This window comes from Dromaius novaehollandiae, chromosome 17 (genome assembly GCF_036370855.1).
Source record: "Dromaius novaehollandiae isolate bDroNov1 chromosome 17, bDroNov1.hap1, whole genome shotgun sequence".
NCBI lineage: Eukaryota > Metazoa > Chordata > Aves > Casuariiformes > Dromaiidae > Dromaius > Dromaius novaehollandiae.
This window is the reverse complement of record NC_088114.1, coordinates 12,743,542-12,760,790: the sequence shown is the minus strand read 5'-3', so window position 1 is coordinate 12,760,790 and position 17,249 is coordinate 12,743,542. Positions and strand designations below refer to the sequence as shown.

Here is a 17,249-nt window from a genome sequence, read left to right as displayed (position 1 = left end):
GGGAGTGTAAGTGGTTGCATGAAAGACGTCTCGGCTGTCTTGGTTTCCGAAACAAGCAGTTACCAAATCAGTCCTGTAGTGATGTGCTGGTCTCTATTTGTACTTGGTGAATAGCCCTGTTAGAGGGACTATTTTCAAACTGTAAACGTTATGTACGTGCATTGGTCTTTATAAAACCAGACCGGTAGTATTATTTTGGAGCTAGCATGAAAGTCTTTATTTTTAAGACTGGGGTCTGAAAATAAACAGAGGAAGAGTACAAAGACAATTAACCTTTGTTTATATTCCAGATACCTAGCAAGAAAATTCTTCTATCTGTGGGCAAAAAAGACATTTGGACAAGTTCTCCCTTCTGAAGTCAGGTAGATGAAGTTCCAGAGATCAGTTTCTTTTTGATGTGGTTTAGTGCTGTACCATTGGGCTAAGAGAATGCTGGTTGCCAAGAAAATATTTGGATGTCTTTTGAGATCATTTGAAGGTTTCCTTTGAATACCCCTCTTGCTTCTGCTTTTCGTTTGTTTTTAATAAACATGGTAAAGTTTTACTTACTAAGTTCAGAGTGGTTGTCTTTGTGAAGCTGAGCTGTACTTGCATATAAATTGAGGGTATGGTTGCAATACTTCCATTAAATTTAACAATTTTTAAAAGTTATAAATAGTCCGAAAAGCATGTAAGTCTTGAAATTCAGTTCACTTTACTGTTTGCAGTGTTCTTAATTTATATCTATGTATGCTTTGCATCTATGTGACTTTGAGATACCTGTGTCAGGCATTTCATTTCTGTTGTTAGTGTTCTGTCAGCTACTGAAAATCAACATTTTGATACTCTTTTCTTGTTTTGCTTTAATTTGCATGCTCATTCTTATTTTGCCACACCCTTGGGAACTGAAGCAGTTCCCAGTGGAAAGACTTGTGTTTGTTACAGTGAGAGTAAGATCAGGCCCTTAGTTATCCCATTTCATTCTACAGTATCAAATGTATTCTGACGATGACTACCTCAGTTGGTAAACGGAAGTTGTCCTGTGAACTGTAGTATTCTTGCTATCCCATATACTGAATTTGCATTACTTTGGCACTGTGTAAATTCAGGACTTTTTCCTTTTTTAGGAGGATGGGTGGAAATAAGTTTTACATTTTTTTCTGAAGTTCAGCCAGGGACATCAGCAAAAAATAATTGCATTTTTAGATTTAAGAGAGTCTCCAGTTCTCCATATCTTTTATTTGAAATGTTCTATTAATGCACTAAGTCCAAAAGATTAACCTATAGCTCTTGTTTCTTTTGTCTTTTTTCTTTTTTTTCTTGCTTGAGTGCTTGGAATGACTTAGCAACTTGGCTTGGGGTAGGTAGCTATGAATTGCAATTTGTGAGAGAATTTTTATGTGTTTGTAATAAGGGACATCTAGGTATTCTGGACCTAATCCTGTTATTACAGATATGAGCAACTTCATTAGGCTTAGTGGTGATGGTGTGAGCAAAGGTTGTGAGTTTGGGCTTGTTGTGTGCTTTTTGTTGCTAACTTGTGTGTTTTTATGAGTCTTCCCATTTTCCTTTTCTCCATCAAAAATACAAATGGATAAGAAAGTTTTGGAAAGTATTCATACTCCAGAGATGAGACTTCCAGGTTCTTAAAGTGTTGGCCAGGTCATCTTGACCACATGGAAAACTTAAAATTAAAAAAAAAATTTTAAAAAAGTGGTTGGGATAATAGATGATGGCTGTTGTTTCTGGCTAGAGGAAGTCTTATCCTTTTGACATATGTGATCAAAATCCTAATTCCCTCATTCAGACCCTTCTCTATCTTAATCTTCAATTGTTCGCAATTTGGTTGAAATGTAGCATCACTTCTTACCTGGTCAGGTGTGATAGTTAAATTTGGGTATAAAAGCAGAGGCTGCTCTAGTTGGGTTAAAGGATTTGAAGGCCATATGTGACTTGTAAATCCATTTGTGCCTGGTTTAGCTTGTGGAAGGAGGGTAAATGGAACAGATGAACAGCTTCATTTTTAGCACAGAAAATGGGCAACTTGAAGGAGTTCTTAAGCCTATTTAGGTGTTCTTCGGGAAGATTTTAAATTTGAGATGAGTTAAGATCAGCGTGCTGTTTCTAAGAATGCAGTGGAAGTATCAAAACATTATAAAATCCAAAGTAGTTAATACCTATATTTAAAAGAAAAATATTTTATGTTAAGATAACAAAGAATAATATTAGCAATGAAAATATACATATTATTTGTTGGTAGGGCTAGATGTTTGGTGGTTAAAACACAGAACTGAGCAGAAAAGGTATGTTGTTCATAGATCCGAAGTTAGTTGGCTCTCTGATACTTGGCAAGTCACTTACAACATCTGTCTTTCTTTCCTTGATTTTATGTGAAGTGTTTACAGGCATTAAACTGATTGCCTCTCGTCGTACTTGTTAGAGTCTTGCAGAAAAGTGTCACAGAAGGGTTGTGTATTTCGCGCAATTAGATAGTTAGGCCAATCAGACAAGACTGGAAAAGAGATGATGTAATCTTCATTAAAACTGATTTACTGTCAACTTGGAAACCTTTACAAAGTTTCCCATGTCCAAATCTTTTCCATGCCCAAACTGCCTAGATGCAACTACGACCAGCAGATTCTTCAAAAAACTTCTGGAGAGTGGGAGGAGGAGTGGTGGACTGTTTGCAGAGAGAAGAAACTAATCCTCAGAGCTGATTGCCATTATAGGTTTGTGAAATGACTTCCTATTGTTGTGTGTATATAGCAGTGTGAAAAGTCTTCCCTAGGTTCTGAAGTTGTGAATACTAGTAAACAAGTGACACCAGTAGTAACTATGGGCTAAGAGCAATGTCTTCATTGCTTATTTTCTTATTTTTTCTTCCCCTCTTTTTCTACATTATTCATGCAACATAGATTACTCTTCTCTCGTCCTAGGATAAAGTCAAAATTTCTTATCTGACGTATCTCCAGAGTGTGACTGACCTTGAAGGAACTTGAAGGAATTCCTACTTACAGGCATTGGTAATGATTTCATTGAATGACTTTTTTAATTTTTTCAGGTATTTCCTCTACAGCCTGATATTCAAGGCTTGGAGAGCCTATGTATGCCAGCAACAAGAAAAGAGGAATAAGGATTATGTTGCAGAGTCCCATGGTAAGTGTAGAAGGGACAGAAACTACCTTTATTTGGGGACGCATTGAGATGGGAGTTTCCAAGGGAGATACTTGCACAGAATTTCCCTCCCTTGCGTGTGTTCGCGCATTTATCTCCCCCATCCTATGGAATTGTAATGCTCTTAGGTACAGATGGTTGTTTGCCTAAAACTGTCGGGGGGGTTCCTGCACTGTACCACATAGCTATGTCATTAGGGAAGCCAATGAATAAGCTTAAGGGCCACTCCATCTGCTTTGAATTGCGTGGGTTTTTTTGTGTGTCCAAATAGATATTTGGAATAGAATATGTTATTGGAGTTCTGTATCTACTGTGGCTATAGAAATTAAATATTGATTTCCTGTGTTGTGAACTTAATTGCACGTATTTTATCTGTATTGCTTACTCCTTCCAGCATGTGCTTGCAATTGAAAGTAAGCCTAAGGTTTAGAAGTGCCCCCAGTGTTGTGATGTAGGTTCTTTGTTCTGCAGTGGATTTGCCCTACTGATGAAGTTGCCTGTATTGGTTGCAACTTCCTTCAGTTTCAGAGAATATCTATTTCCCTGAGGGGGAAGAGACTCTTTTCTTTTTAGAGGTGAAATTACCATTTTGTTCCCTGCTAATCTGCAAAGTAAGTTAACTGGTATCTTTTGCACATCAAGGTAGCCTTGGAATATAATATAGACTGGCACCTTTTGAAACAAGCTGATACACTAGCTAGATTCCCTTTCTTAGTGAGTGAGACCAGAAGAATTACAGAGTTACTTAGTTAAAAAAAAAAAAAAAAAAAAAAAAGTGACCTGTTTTAGGGTAGATTAAAACGAGGTCACAAAGAACCCTTCAAAAAATGTATATTTTCTTAAGTATAAATGTTGAAATAACATAAAATCAATCATGTTTTTGAATGATTTCTTTCTAATAACTTTGCTTCAGTGATGTCAGTTCTGACGAGCCAGACTGTTGTGAGGAGACAGTGCTGTGTACCGCATTAAGTGATAGGCTGGAATTTGGGGGTCCTGCTCTGTTTTTAGCTGTGACTGGCTTGCTAAATAAACTTATGTTTCTGGGTGGTTTATGTGTTTGTCGTGGAGAGAGGGTAACTCTTGAAGAGCTAGTGATGAACTCTTTTACAAGAACCAAAGAAAATCTTGTAAATCTTATTCAATAAGGTTGTTATGCTGAATGTTGTGGTACTATATATATACCTTCTAAGCATTAAAGACAAATTTTAATTAAAAAAGAAAGCATGGTACCAATACCTGAATCTGATACTTCACGCTGCTCTGAGCAAGCTGCGTGCTGTTGTCAGCGTGTGAGATTCCTGTTAGCGTGACACCCTCAGCCGGGGTGGACGGTAGCGGCTGTGACTTCAGGGTTTCCCACGAGGTGTCACTGTGGGCTGAGGGGACGGCAGGAGGGTAAGAAGTGGTGTTACAGGCTCATTACCAAGGACAGATTCTTGCATGCCCTTAAAATGCTGTCGTTTGTTATGCACAGCAAATAAACAGAGAGTGCTCTGGACATGGCAACGCTGGCTGATTTACGTTGATGTTCGAAGGACAAAACGTGGAATGCAGTCTGTGGCACTGGCATTCAGGGAAAGAAGCTGTTTGCGGTAAGAACAGATTTGAAACAGGCAGAGAGGCATTGACTGTAACACCATGGCTTTTACCTGTATTCTGTGATCTTTTCCTGCACTGACTCTTTATTGCACTTTTTTTTTTTTGTCTGAATTCTCCTAGTTTGCCTGTAGACTGTGAATTTAAAAGATTAAGTGGTACATACCTTTTCCAGTGAGAGGAAGATGATTTTCTGCATCAAACTATGGAAACTGCTTTTGAACATGTCTGTAACGTTGTCTTGGCAGCATATCATGGGCAGTGTGGAGAAGGCGACGCTACCAGAACCATTCTGGACGTAAAATGAATGTTTTGGCTCTGCAGCACTGGGCCCAGAGCCTGCAGTTCCGAGTAAGTCCTAAGAGCTCCAGCCGTTAACATTCCAAGCATTTAAGTTGCACCCAGGTATTGTCAGTACATCTCAGATTAAATGAAAAATGGGCCTTATGCTCATTTTCTTTGCAAATTACAGTGTTTATGATGGAGGCAGATCTAAATAGAATGTTTTTACAAGAAAAAAATATTTACAAGGAATCTAGACAAAACAGACTGGATCCATGTGTTATATTTGCTAAGAAGCAGACTTGCCAGAGGAATTATTGTTTTATACAGTGCTTGATAATAATGAAAGTGTCAGAGTTCTATTCACTAAAGAAGTAAGCACAAGTAAAGAAGAGGCGAAAGAAATCAACAGGTCTGCAAATTTGGTGCTGTGGCGTTTTGGGCAGGGCGTGAAAGGTAGCCGCATCCAGCTCTCCCAGGGTCCTGAAGTCCACAGAAATCCAATCTACTGTTTTGTTAAGAGGCAAGATAGTACCGATCAGCTGATTGACAGCACCTTGCCTTTTTGTAAGACAGTACTTCCTGTGTCTTAATGAATTTCTGTCAGCATGTTCAACGCCTTTTTGGGGAAAGAAAATGCAATCCTTGCATTTCATATTCTTGAGAGGTTGTCAGCTTCTGCAGTAAATGGTTCATTTTAGATTAAGTGAAAGTGAAAATTATGTGGTTTTATTTCTTTATCTGGATCTGATCAGCCCTTTGCTAGAGAGTATTATTGCTTTTTATCCACTTCATTAAAAAAGATGATGATATTTAGTTCTGCCTTCACTGTAAGATGGCAGCACTGCCTCTGTGATGTCAGTATTCTACCAACAAGATAATCTCATGATCTGGAAAATCTTGTCATATCTCAAGATATGATTTTTTTTATATGAAAATACTCTGACAGCCCATTGTTCAAAAAGTACTATTCTGGTGTTTTAAGGAAGTGCTAGAGTATCTTAAAGTTTGGTTTTTACATTCTTTGTTTGCTTACCTTTTCTGTGCTGGTGTTCTTTTGGGCATTTGGGCAAAGTAGAGTGGGAGGGCAGGCAATACATGTAGAATGAATGTCAGGATATAGAATTGGCATCCTAAAGGGGAGGGGTGGAAGGGGGTCAGGGCCAATGGAATGCATTTTATTGTTAACTCTGAATTGCCTTAAAGAATTGATATTATTATTATTATTGTATTTGGGGGGGGTGAGCTTCAGTGCTCATGGTTTCCAGCTTTAGATTTTATGTGGAATTGCCCATTACCTGTGTGGTGGTCTTCTCTGCTTTATTTTACTTCCCCAGTCTTGTGCATTTCTTTTTCCTTACTCTCCTTCCTTCCCAATTGTCAGGCTTGGCTGCAGTGGCGAGAGCTGTATTTATACAGTCAGAATGAGAAGCAGAAGGAGACTAGGGCAGTAACTCTCCGTCAGCACTGGCAACTGAAGACATGTATGGAGGCATGGCTGGGATACTTAAACCTCCAAAGGGCGAAGAGACGTCAGAATGGTGAGTGAAAATGATGAGTTAGGACAGTCTCTGAGGTATCTGTGAGAAGGAAGTATTCATGACTGTTATCAGTCAGTCTATGTGTGGATTTTTCTTGGTAATTGGACAAAATAAAACTTTTCTTTCTGTTTGTCCCTTGAAGTCACAGGGCTGAGTTTAAACACTTGTGTGAAGCCTGTTGATTTGTGGTAGTGGCAAAGAATCCACCTTGGGTATCTGGAAGCTAGTAATAGCACTATGTTAAAATGGAAGCAAGCTTGTGTATGTTGGATAGGTGACATAGTGTCTTAATTTCCCCCATTTAAATCAATACAGTATTTTGCTGCTTTAAAACTGCCTTCCTGAACAAAAGGAAGAATATAGTCCGTAGCTGAGTGTTACTGTGAATTTTTATCATCTCTTCCCAGTGTTAGAGCTTCTGTCACTTGAGAACCTGTGGCTTGAATGTCATGACCATGATCTGATATAAATGACCCCAAAATTGAATAAGTCGTGAGTAATTTGTATGTTTGTTTTCTAGAGCTGGCTCGGGAGCATCACCAAGGCAGGGTAGTCCAGCAGTGTTTCTCAGACTGGCAGCTGTCATGGGAGTGCAGGAGAAGAATGCATGCTCACCAAAAGCGCATTGAAAAGCTAGCAGCAAAGATTGTCTTATGGAGAGTCTTTGCACGCTGGAAGCATTGTATCCTTTGTGTATTTAGTACCTAGTGGAGACAAGTAAAAAGTATTCCTTCAGGGGAAGGATACGGTTAATTAACAGGAATGTCATGCAGTAGCATTGTTGACAAACATGTGTGTAAGGCTATCCTAACAATTAACAAAACTGTTGCAGTTACAGTAAGCCTGTTGACAGCTAAGAACCTGCCGGAGATAATTTAAAGTTGGAGAGGAGTTCCTCACTTAATAGTGAATTAGAAATGTGTTGTGGTAAACCAGCAATACATAAAAATTATACGTAATATTTTGATTGATACATAATCAAAATATCTCCTTACAGATAACAGTGCAGGAAATTCAAATATTGAAGCAAACAGAGACATTGATTTAGTGCCTGTCTGGGAGGGAAGGTTGTGTATATATGAGGATGGGCATTTCCCTGTAAAAGATACTTTAACTCAGTGACAGATGTTGTACTGTGTGTGGAAGAGGCTTGGCAGTGTGAGCTGGCCGAAAAACACCACAGGCATCGTCTGTTGGTAAGAGCACTGTTATACTTCAGGTGAAAGAGGCTCTGGAGAGAATTCGAATAGTTATGACTGGCAGTGTGCCTTTAATACTAGTAGTGGTGTGTGGTTGTTAAGCGAGGAATGCACCATTCCTGTCAGGATGAGTTCAGATCAGACATCAGGTTTCCAGATTCCAACTACTGCGGAATCTGCCAGACTTTCTATTCTTCATGCAGAGAAACATATGGATGGCTGCTTGAATCCAGATGGGGAAACTGTGGTACTCTGAAATAGTTATTCTTCCAATCAGGAAACTGGTTATGTAGCAAAGTAATCCTGACAGTTTCGGGCTCTCATGCTCCCTGACCTTTTCACCATGCAATAACATTTTCCCCTTGATATACCCTGTTGGTTTTCCTCACCTATATTATGTTTTGCTACCCTAAATGTTTCTGTCTGCTTTTACACTGTTTTGCTACAGGAATTATTTGTACTTCCCTCTCTGGTAATGTACACATGCTGTATGCACATGAAAGTTCAAAGATATCTTGTGCATATGCAGCAAGTTAAGACTAAGTGTCTTTATCCAAAAAAAAAAAAAAATCCTTGAGGACTGTTTAAAAGGTGGTCACAAGGCCTTCAGCTTTTTTGGTGTGAATCGGTAACTGATCATCACAAGAATGGCAATAAACTTTGCTGGATTTTAGTTTGAAAATGTTAGTTACTGTAAGAGCACTTCAAGGCAGGATGCATATTTGGTGTTGTGCAAGTCCACCGTTACAGAATTGTAGTTCAAAAGAGCTACAGTTGTCCTGGAGGGGAAGTAGGTCTTTTCTAAATTGATAAGGATCAAAATATGAATCTTCAATCAAAGGAAGAGATAGTTTGGGCAAGGAGTCAGGTAGTGGTGTTGATAGCTGAATGAAGAGTCAGATGGCTCACCCAGAGAAGGTGGAAGGGAATTTTAGTTTAGCTGGAAAAGTAATAATTTGTGAGGAGAAACTGATGCATAGCTGTGTCAATGACAGAATCAAAAACCTTAGCTATTGCATAAGAGCACTAGCATGGAGTCTTGTACACCAAATTTAAGCTGTCTTTCAGGAGCAGCCAGATCTAAACCGATCAGCACTTAGTGATTTGAATTGCATGAAAGTTGTGTACATCTCTTGTTACAGCAATTTGGGTTTAACAGTCTTCGGCAGAATGTCGTGAATGCTCGTCTTCAGCAAATGAGAAAAAATCTGGCGTACCGTCAGCATCAAGTCACAGTGAGTTTGATTTTTCAACTGTTCTGCATCAGAGGTTTTCTTGAGCTGTCCTGTTGGCTTACACCTTCACCTACAAAATAGTTCGTTAAATCAGTGGCTTTGTTCCTAATTGCTAGCAGCCACAGAAAATCTCTTGCATAAATCAGCTGTCAGTCTTGGACACATTAGTTCAATTTTCTGTTTTCCTATGTATATTGTGACTTTTTCTTTTGCCAGAAAAATTTATAGCAAGTGTCCGTTCATTTTGCATTGCAAGGAGCAGTTAGCTTTAATCCTGGATGGGGAAAATAGGAAAGTACTGAGCTCTTAGATTTTTTTTTACACTGCTTTGTTTTATGAAGCAGGGCAACATGCTGCAAGGGTTGCCTCCTGAATGCAGTTTCAGTGGGACATTTAGTAATTTCCTTCTTTGCGTTCTTCTCTCTTACTATCTATGTTTTTATCTTTGCTGTTTTCTTCAGGTGCTGCAGAACTTCTGGAACCGTTGGAAGTCACGTTTGGAAGAGAAGGAGGAAGAACAGCAGCAGGCTTTAACATCAGTGGCTCATACCCATTACAGGTATGCAGAGAAATATTCATATTTCAATACAGATGTGAGGCTTGTAGGCCTTTGGTTCTGCTTTAAAATCTGGTAATGTTTTCAAGAGCTTGACCATCCTGATGCAATTTCCTCTTAACCTTTTTTTTGAAGAATGGACAATTTACGCCTCTTGCTTATAGCTATGAGCCTTGTGGATGTTAGCTACAAAACCCGAAAATCCTACTGGTAATAGCAGTAGGTTGGAGCATGAGCACATACAAGGCTCAAAAGGCTTGCTGCTGCATTGGTGGCTCATGTACGCTAGCTCTGCTGCTAGAGGTATTGCAAGAGCAAAGGTAAGGGTTTTTTTGCAGAGGCTCAATTTGTTTAGTACTAGGAATAAATTAATGTTAACAAAGCAGGCAAAAAGTTTTTAAATTTGACCTGTGGAGCTTGGTGGGAAGTACCTGTGTTTGTTACGATGAAGTTGGAAGGATATATATTTGGTTCTGGTGTTTTTTATGTCCATTTATTCTTAATGCTGCCTTCAGCCAGTTCCAAAATTGCAGTATGTGCAAATATTCTCAACGTTGACTTAGAACCTTCTTGATTTTGGATGAAGCTTAACAGAGGAGAATGAGACCTCTACAAGATATGTCTGTGCTATGCAGTATAGCATGTTATGCTGTCTGGTGCACAGATCCTGGGGCTAGAGTTGAAACTGAAAACTCTACAGCCATGATATTGTGGGGCTGCTCTCAAATTAAACCTGTTAAGAGGTCCCAATTTAGTATATTAGTGCAATGAGCCACATGGAGTTGTTTGGTTTCAGTTAGCTTCAGGGTAATATGGGAGGGTGTGATACTTCATTCTGCCATTGTGTGGCTTATGTGTGAAATTCTTTTTCTGTTTAGCCCAGCCTGCCTTCAAGAAGATACTTGATTTTCTACAGATCAGAGAACTACCTAGTGGCCTAATAGGTATCCTCTATGCACTAGAATTCTTATCTCATTTCTTATAAGCCTCCCAGCAAAGTTTGCTGTAAGTAGTAAAATTTTCCTGGTTGAAAGAGGCTAATAATACTGGAGAGGAGTGATGTACTCGGTACTAAGTTTGAGCTGATTCTTGTTTCATTTATTTTTGGAGCATCGTTACTGCACAGATCTCTCAAGTTGTGGTTAGAGATTGTCAGGTGGAGAAAATTCAGGCAGGTATGGAATCTCTCCAGTGTTGAAGTAGTTTTTACTGTCTGTGGACTCTGTGGCTGGTAGGGGTTTTGCTGAGCATTGACTGTTGGGCACAGTCCACTACCACCTTTCTCTGAATTTTTTACTGACTGCTTGCTTTTGTTTTGCTCTCCAGGTCAGATGATGCTCAAGCACTTACTAGTTGAGAAGGGTAATTGTACTTCAATTCTGATGATATTTACATTATAACGACTACTTTAAGATTGTCTCTTCAAGCCTCAGTATAAGATTCAGTGTGAAGTTGGGTGTCTTTGGAGTTGATAACGAAGTGCTGCATATCATTTGGACTGGTTTGGGGAATGAAAGGTTAAAAAGAATGTGAAATTAGAGACAGTTCTGCGGTTTAGTCAGTTCAAAGAAACAAAAAGAAAACTGATTTTGGTTAAGGGTGGTTTTCTGTTTGCTTGTGTGTAAATTAGGTGCCACTTGGGTGGTTTATTTTACTTTCTTTCCTTATTGTAGTAACGGATAACTAGGCATTGGCTTTGTCCCCATTTTGTTTCTGATTTTAGGACCTCAGTTGTAGTCTGTTAGCAATGTTCGTAATCCCTGTGCATAGCACTGGATTAAATGAGCCACTGAATACCCAGCCTAAATACCACTTATTAATGAGGTGCCATTCGTTTTCAGTTTCCTTCCTCAAGAGAAGTGTCCACTATATTTTCGAGATCAGAATCAAACACTTAAAACCAAATGTCAGTAATTTTTTTTTTTCTAAATCAACTAGGGTTCTAAATTTGCTGGGAGATAGAGATTGAGGAAATGTTGTTCTGAAATAGAATAAAGCTGGTTGCTTCTCTTTAGCTGCAGTATGTCAAAGCTGATAGGCATTTGGGGAATAAAATTTTGCCTGCTGCCATTCAGGCATGGAAGTGGTTTAAGAACTGTGAATATGGAATTTATAGGAAAAGCACACAGACTCCAAATGGTTATACTGGTTATGTTTCACAACTGTAGTCTTGCACCAAAATAAATAAATAAATAAATTACAACTGCTGGAATTATTTTGGTTTAGGTTTACAGTGTAGAATTGAGTGAAATTACTAGGAATCTTTCTTCAGAGATGTTTAGCATTTTTGTTTTCTAGTGAAGTAAATGGATGCTATGGGTTCTCATTACTGAAAATTTGACTGTTAGCCTTTGTCTTAGGATAACAGTATAAATTACTAATTACTTTTACTGGTATATTATGGGGGCTATGCACAGGGTTTTAAGATAGACGAGTATGTATTTGTTTGTTGTGGAAATCAGATAGAAAAAATTTTGATGGAGAGGGGAAAAAATATATTTTTATGTGCAAGACCTTAACTGGGCTTGTATTCTTATTTGTGGATGCAATCCTGACCCTCCTCATGTAGGGCTATGATGCTCTTAAACCCTATCTCCCATTTCCTATAGTAGAAGACTAACAAAATGTTTGCTTCCCTTGAAAAAGTCTGTGTTTGGACATATACTCTTGCAATGGATGCCCTCCTGGGACACTTTTCTTCCTGTGTAAGTTGGGAGAAAAACCTGTTCTTTAACATTGAATCTTCTTTCCTAGCAGACTTGGGACCTTACACCTTTCACTGGGAGAGGACAGTCACACCCTGTGTTTCTTAGATTGATGTGCTTCTGTCATCAGGCATCTGCCTGGTTTCACAGCTGATTGAAAAACAAGCTAGAGAAAGCCTGTTCTGCCTTAGAAATTGGCTTGCTTTTTGAGAGATTCACAAACAGCTTTGGAAGGCAGGCTGAGTAATGAGGGCAGGTGCCTTTCTGCAGGCAATTAGGAGTTTTTCCAACTCCTGTGAGAGTGCAGCTGTGGTGCATCAGCTTTCCCTCTGGAGATGGAGGGAGAAGAGGCTCAAAGACCTAGGAGATTTAAGCTCAGTGAAGATGAGTTGCAGCATGAAACTGCTGCAATGTAACTTGTGCCTCTGTCACCAGGGAAGGGATGAACAGATGGTTCAAAGCCTCTGGTAGGTTCTGCAGCCATACCTTGATTCCAGGAGTCAGGACTGTTTTCATGTGCAATTTTTATTCTTTAAAAAGGGTATAAATGAACTTCTGTTTTCTCAACACAAAAGAAGAAATTGTAAGAAGCATGGTCCTTGTTCAGAAGTCCGAGAGTGCTTTCCAGCCAGTTCTGTGCCTAAATAAAACTTCTGTGGTGGTTTGCCAGAACTCATCTTCCACATCTGTCTCTGATGCACATACGTGCTGTCCTACCAGTCAGTGCCGAACTGCTGCATCTGTGGTCAGACCCAGGAGATGCTCCAGAAGAGCCATCAATTTTGAAATTTGTGACTGTACACAGATCAAAGACACTCTTGTTGGCAGCCACCAGTACCCTCCAGGAAGACTTACTTTACTCATGTTGTTTACCAACCTATAAACTTGTAATGAGCTGTAATAACTACCTACCAAAAACTACCTGGTAAGAGTCCAAAATATCTTTCAGGGCTCTTTAGACTAGAGAAGGGCTGGGACTTGCTTGCATTCTAATTAGTACACCTACACTACCGAGTTTTAGAAAGAGCTGAGGTAGCTTGAACTGGGTGTTATTTCCATTAGGCTTTAGCTCAGGCTTCTCAACTAGGACAGTTCTACCATATGCTTGTTCTGTGTGAGAGATATATAGCACTCAATCCCAAATATATATTGCATCTTTAGAATACTAATTTATAATGATTCTTGTGCCTCCCTGGGAAGGAGGCAGACTAGCAAGTAAGCATTATCTTCATCTAGAGGGAAAGAAGCTTTGATAATGAGGGCAACTAACCTGATCTTCATAAAAGAAGACTCTACTAGAATCCGTTTATTCTTGATGTCAGGCCACACTGCTGCTCTTTATTATTTGTTGTCATAACTTTTTGCAAGTCCTATTACAATGTTTGTTTTAAAAAAAAGTATGGAGTAGGATCTTTAAAATATTTCCAAGGGAGGAGGGAGTAGACTGTGTTTATAGTGGAGAAGTTGTTAAAGGTTGTTTTATAATTTTCTGTGTGTGTGTGTTTGTAAGTAAAATTAATGAAGTGATCAGAAGTTATAATCTTTTTAATGATGTGAATGAAAGCAAGGATTTCTAATAACTTCAATGAATTCATTTATCTTATGTGTTCTGGGTAGGGTTTCAAGGGATGGACTAACTACTACTTTTTTTTTTTTTAAACCAGAGAATAATGAAGATATATAGCTGACTGATTTCTTAAAAAAAAAAAAAAAAAAAAAAAAAAAAAGGCTTGCATGACTCAAATTCATAACTATTTAACGTGTAGACAGATTGGTTATCTCTTGTGCTGACATTCCTCTTTTTGCTTGCAGGGAGGTGTTGATGAGAAAGGTATTTGACATGTGGTGGCTGAGGGCATGCAAGCAGCAAGAATACCGAGTGGGAGAGAAGAAGGTAAATGTAACTCTCTATCTGGCCTTGATCAGGAAATCGAAGGGATGATTTCTTAGTCACCATCTGTGAACATCAGTTACATGAGATGGTGTTGTAAATTCCCTTTTCCATAGTCAGGGATCAAGTTGGCGGAGATACCGATCACAAGCAATGTTTACTAGAACACCTTTTTAAAATTAAGCTGTTCTTAATAATAGGATCAAGCTGTTGTTATTGATAGGAGATAACTATTCAGGCAATACCTTCACTTATTCCTTCACACAGTATGTGTGTGCATGTACACCCACACATATACTCTCTTTCTTTCCCTGTCTCTCTCTCTTTCTTTCCCTGTCTCTCTCTCTTTCTTTCCCTGTCTCTCTCTCTTTCTTTCCCTGTCTCTCTCTCTTTCTTTCCCTGTCTCTCTCTCTGTCTCTCTCTTTGTTATGTGGTTGGAGCAACACTTGGGAGGCCAACTCCAGCTGTTCATTAAGAAGCAGAGGGTTGTACTGAAACACAAGTGGCTTCTAGATGTTCAGAAAATCCCACCAGGGGTCCCTTGTTTCATCAGGTGTATATACAATCCTGAAGTCTTTGTTTGCATATAGCAGCCACTGTTGTATTTGATGTGGTCCAAGTTATACAATCCATTGTTGATATTAGTGTCTGCTGGTGGCCTTGTGCAGATTCAGCCGACTCTGTGTGTTCCAAGTTTATCACTTCTTGTGAATTCAACAGGGCTAGTCTCTGGAGCTTATCAGTTCTTCAGAGACTTTCACATGCTACTTATCAGCCTATATTTTTCCTCTCTTCGGCCTGCTGTTTTCCGGTAACAGTTTCTCCATCCACACAAACAGGTACCTGCAGAACACATTCAGAAAAACTCGCAGGAAAGGGGCTTTTATGACATGTGCCCATTGTTATTCAACTCGAGTAGAGGGGAAAAAAACATAGGACAGTTTTGCTGTGCCATGTTGCCTTTGAAGAATTGTCTTCCGTTGTTTTTAAGTGGCCCATGTCACGCATTCATTGCTTTCTTCTCTCCGTTATAGGCTGTACTTCATTTTGAGAGGCAACTGTTGGTTTGTTTCTGGTGCTTCTGGCGCAGAAGAACAAATGCACGCTTGCAGGAGCAAGAGGACTTGGTTCGTGCCAGAGATCACTACAGCTACGTGCTGCTGTTAAAGGCTTTCTGTCTGTGGAAGCAAAATACTCAGGAGAGAAAAACAGAGTAAGAAGTTTCTCAAAAGGGAGAATTATTTGGATTGGCCCTGTGGCAGTCCACTTTGACAAAGCAGCATTTAATTCACAGTGACTTTGACTCCTTACTTGTGCTTTAGAATCTACTAGTTCGCCTTTCAGTAAATGACTTAACAAAAATAGCGAGTGTGGACTTGTGTCTGTGCTGGAGGGGTTTACTAACATGAATTACATTGTAAGAGAAAATTAAATTGTTTTTCCTTTAGGAGGCTCAAGGAGATGCAAGCTGTACAATTTCACTATTCAAAGTGTCTGCAGTGGTCTTGGAACAAGTGGAGAGAGGTGAGACACTTAACAGATAGGGAAAAGCTTGATTCCTTTTTGTTATGCTGAGATTATTTTTTACCCACATGGCTACTTTAGGAACAAAATTAAAGGAATTTTTTAAATTTTAAATACTAGTCATTCTGAGCTTAGCATGGATAGTGGTGGATAGTTTGTAGCTCTGCACGGGTCACAATAGGTTCTATCAGATGGCATTTTGCTTTTATGCTGGGCCTTTCCCTTCTTGCCTTCCCTTTAGTACCTGAGTACCTTAGTACCAAATGTGTCTTGCAGCATGTCGTGAGCGTCTATGACAAATTTTAGAGTTGACAGTGGTCTCTTGGTCCAGAACTATTAACTTAAGTGAATTATGCCAGTCTGTAAGATGATTCCTGGGAAGTACAGAAAAAGGCCTTGATTAGCCCTTTCGGAGAAACAGCAGAGTGCGGCGCTAATTTGAATGAGAACCTGTGCCAATATAAAGGATTGATGTTTCCTCAGACATTGGGAATGTTCCTTTTCCCTCTGCTCTCTTTCACTGCCTGTTTTCCCTCCAGCATGTCTATATAAGAGTTTTTTTTCTTGTTTTTTTTCTTGTAGTATGTGGGACGTAAGTTTGAGAAATGGAAGAAGTTGGTGCAAGCAGACATGCACTATCAGCACACATTGCTGGGCAAGGCCTTGGCAGCCTGGAAGGTAGGAGAGAATGCCGTTTTATTTGTTGACTGTGGGAACTGAAGAGCTGCCACACTGTTTCACTCTTGTGGCTGACATACCAAGTGTGCAAGGTAGAATGGAGCTATTGTTGCTAGATAAGGTTATGTGAGCTTTATCGTTGATTTTTGAAGCAAAAGAACCAATGTAACTTTGTGGTTTTGATGAAGGGTATATGATAGCTAGCATTAACTAGCATGTAACGGCTATTGCATCTCAGAAAAACAGCATTCAATTCCAGTGGCTGCAACTTAATTTTTTCCTGGATTCTATAGCTGCTGCCAAGAGTTTCCAGAGGTCTTCCCTCCTCACAGGTTTAGGTAGTTTAGAAAAGTCTCACCTCTCACTGCTTTTCTTGCAGAGTTACCAGCATAACGTACAGTGCATTCTATACCAAGTAGCTGAAAAGGAGAAACAACATGCTAGACTACTGCTGCGGTAAGCCTGTGTTTCCTTGTGCAGCGTGGGAGGGAAGTGACTGCACTGCAGTCAAATTACTCTGGCTCTTTCGCTGCCACCTTTGTGAATTTTTGAACATTTGTTGCTGGGAGTTGTCTCTTCCCAGCATTGCTGTTTCTCTGCAGCTCATCTGACTAAAACAGGTCACCCTCTCCCTGGATTGCCAGCTGTTATGCTTTAGTTTTTTTACTGTTTCTTTAATCAAGTTCCACAATCTTCCCCCTGGTGATGACTGCCTGTTGCGTTTGCCAGAGCTTATCTCTGTTCAGTCCGATGAAAGACACCAGGCAGTAAAGTATATTGTTCCCTGCAGCAGATGGATTCTGACTGCGCTGGTCTTAAAGCATCGTGGAACATGTAGAGGCTGCCTTACATTATAGTGAGGAGAGTGATTAAAAGTAATAGACAC

At 39.5% G+C, this 17,249-nt stretch overlaps 1 protein-coding gene across 12 annotated transcripts in view; it reads left to right on the top strand.

Annotated features, from left to right (window-relative positions):
* The window catches only part of SFI1 (SFI1 centrin binding protein), a 62,167-nt gene that overhangs the window by 5,730 nt on the left and 39,188 nt on the right, over positions 1 to 17,249 (top strand). For 9 of the 12 annotated variants that reach the window (XR_010392079.1, XR_010392080.1, XM_064522237.1 and 6 more), the window contains 15 exons: positions 291 to 362; positions 2,598 to 2,708; positions 3,041 to 3,135; positions 4,631 to 4,748; positions 5,001 to 5,103; positions 6,419 to 6,575; positions 7,096 to 7,257; positions 7,701 to 7,771; positions 8,917 to 9,009; positions 9,471 to 9,568; positions 14,083 to 14,164; positions 15,196 to 15,374; positions 15,610 to 15,685; positions 16,268 to 16,363; positions 16,743 to 16,819. Coding sequence is in view for 10 of the 12 variants with exons in the window: in XM_064522237.1 (XP_064378307.1) it covers positions 291 to 362; positions 2,598 to 2,708; positions 3,041 to 3,135; positions 4,631 to 4,748; positions 5,001 to 5,103; positions 6,419 to 6,575; positions 7,096 to 7,257; positions 7,701 to 7,771; positions 8,917 to 9,009; positions 9,471 to 9,568; positions 14,083 to 14,164; positions 15,196 to 15,374; positions 15,610 to 15,685; positions 16,268 to 16,363; positions 16,743 to 16,819 (1,590 nt within the window). In the remaining 2 variants the exon portion in view is untranslated. The remainder of the gene's footprint in view (positions 1 to 290; positions 363 to 2,597; positions 2,709 to 3,040; positions 3,136 to 4,630; positions 4,749 to 5,000; positions 5,104 to 6,418; positions 6,576 to 7,095; positions 7,258 to 7,700; positions 7,772 to 8,916; positions 9,010 to 9,470; positions 9,569 to 14,082; positions 14,165 to 15,195; positions 15,375 to 15,609; positions 15,686 to 16,267; positions 16,364 to 16,742; positions 16,820 to 17,249) is intronic. The other 3 variants (XM_064522239.1, XM_064522243.1, XM_064522238.1) reach the window with 2 other exon arrangements.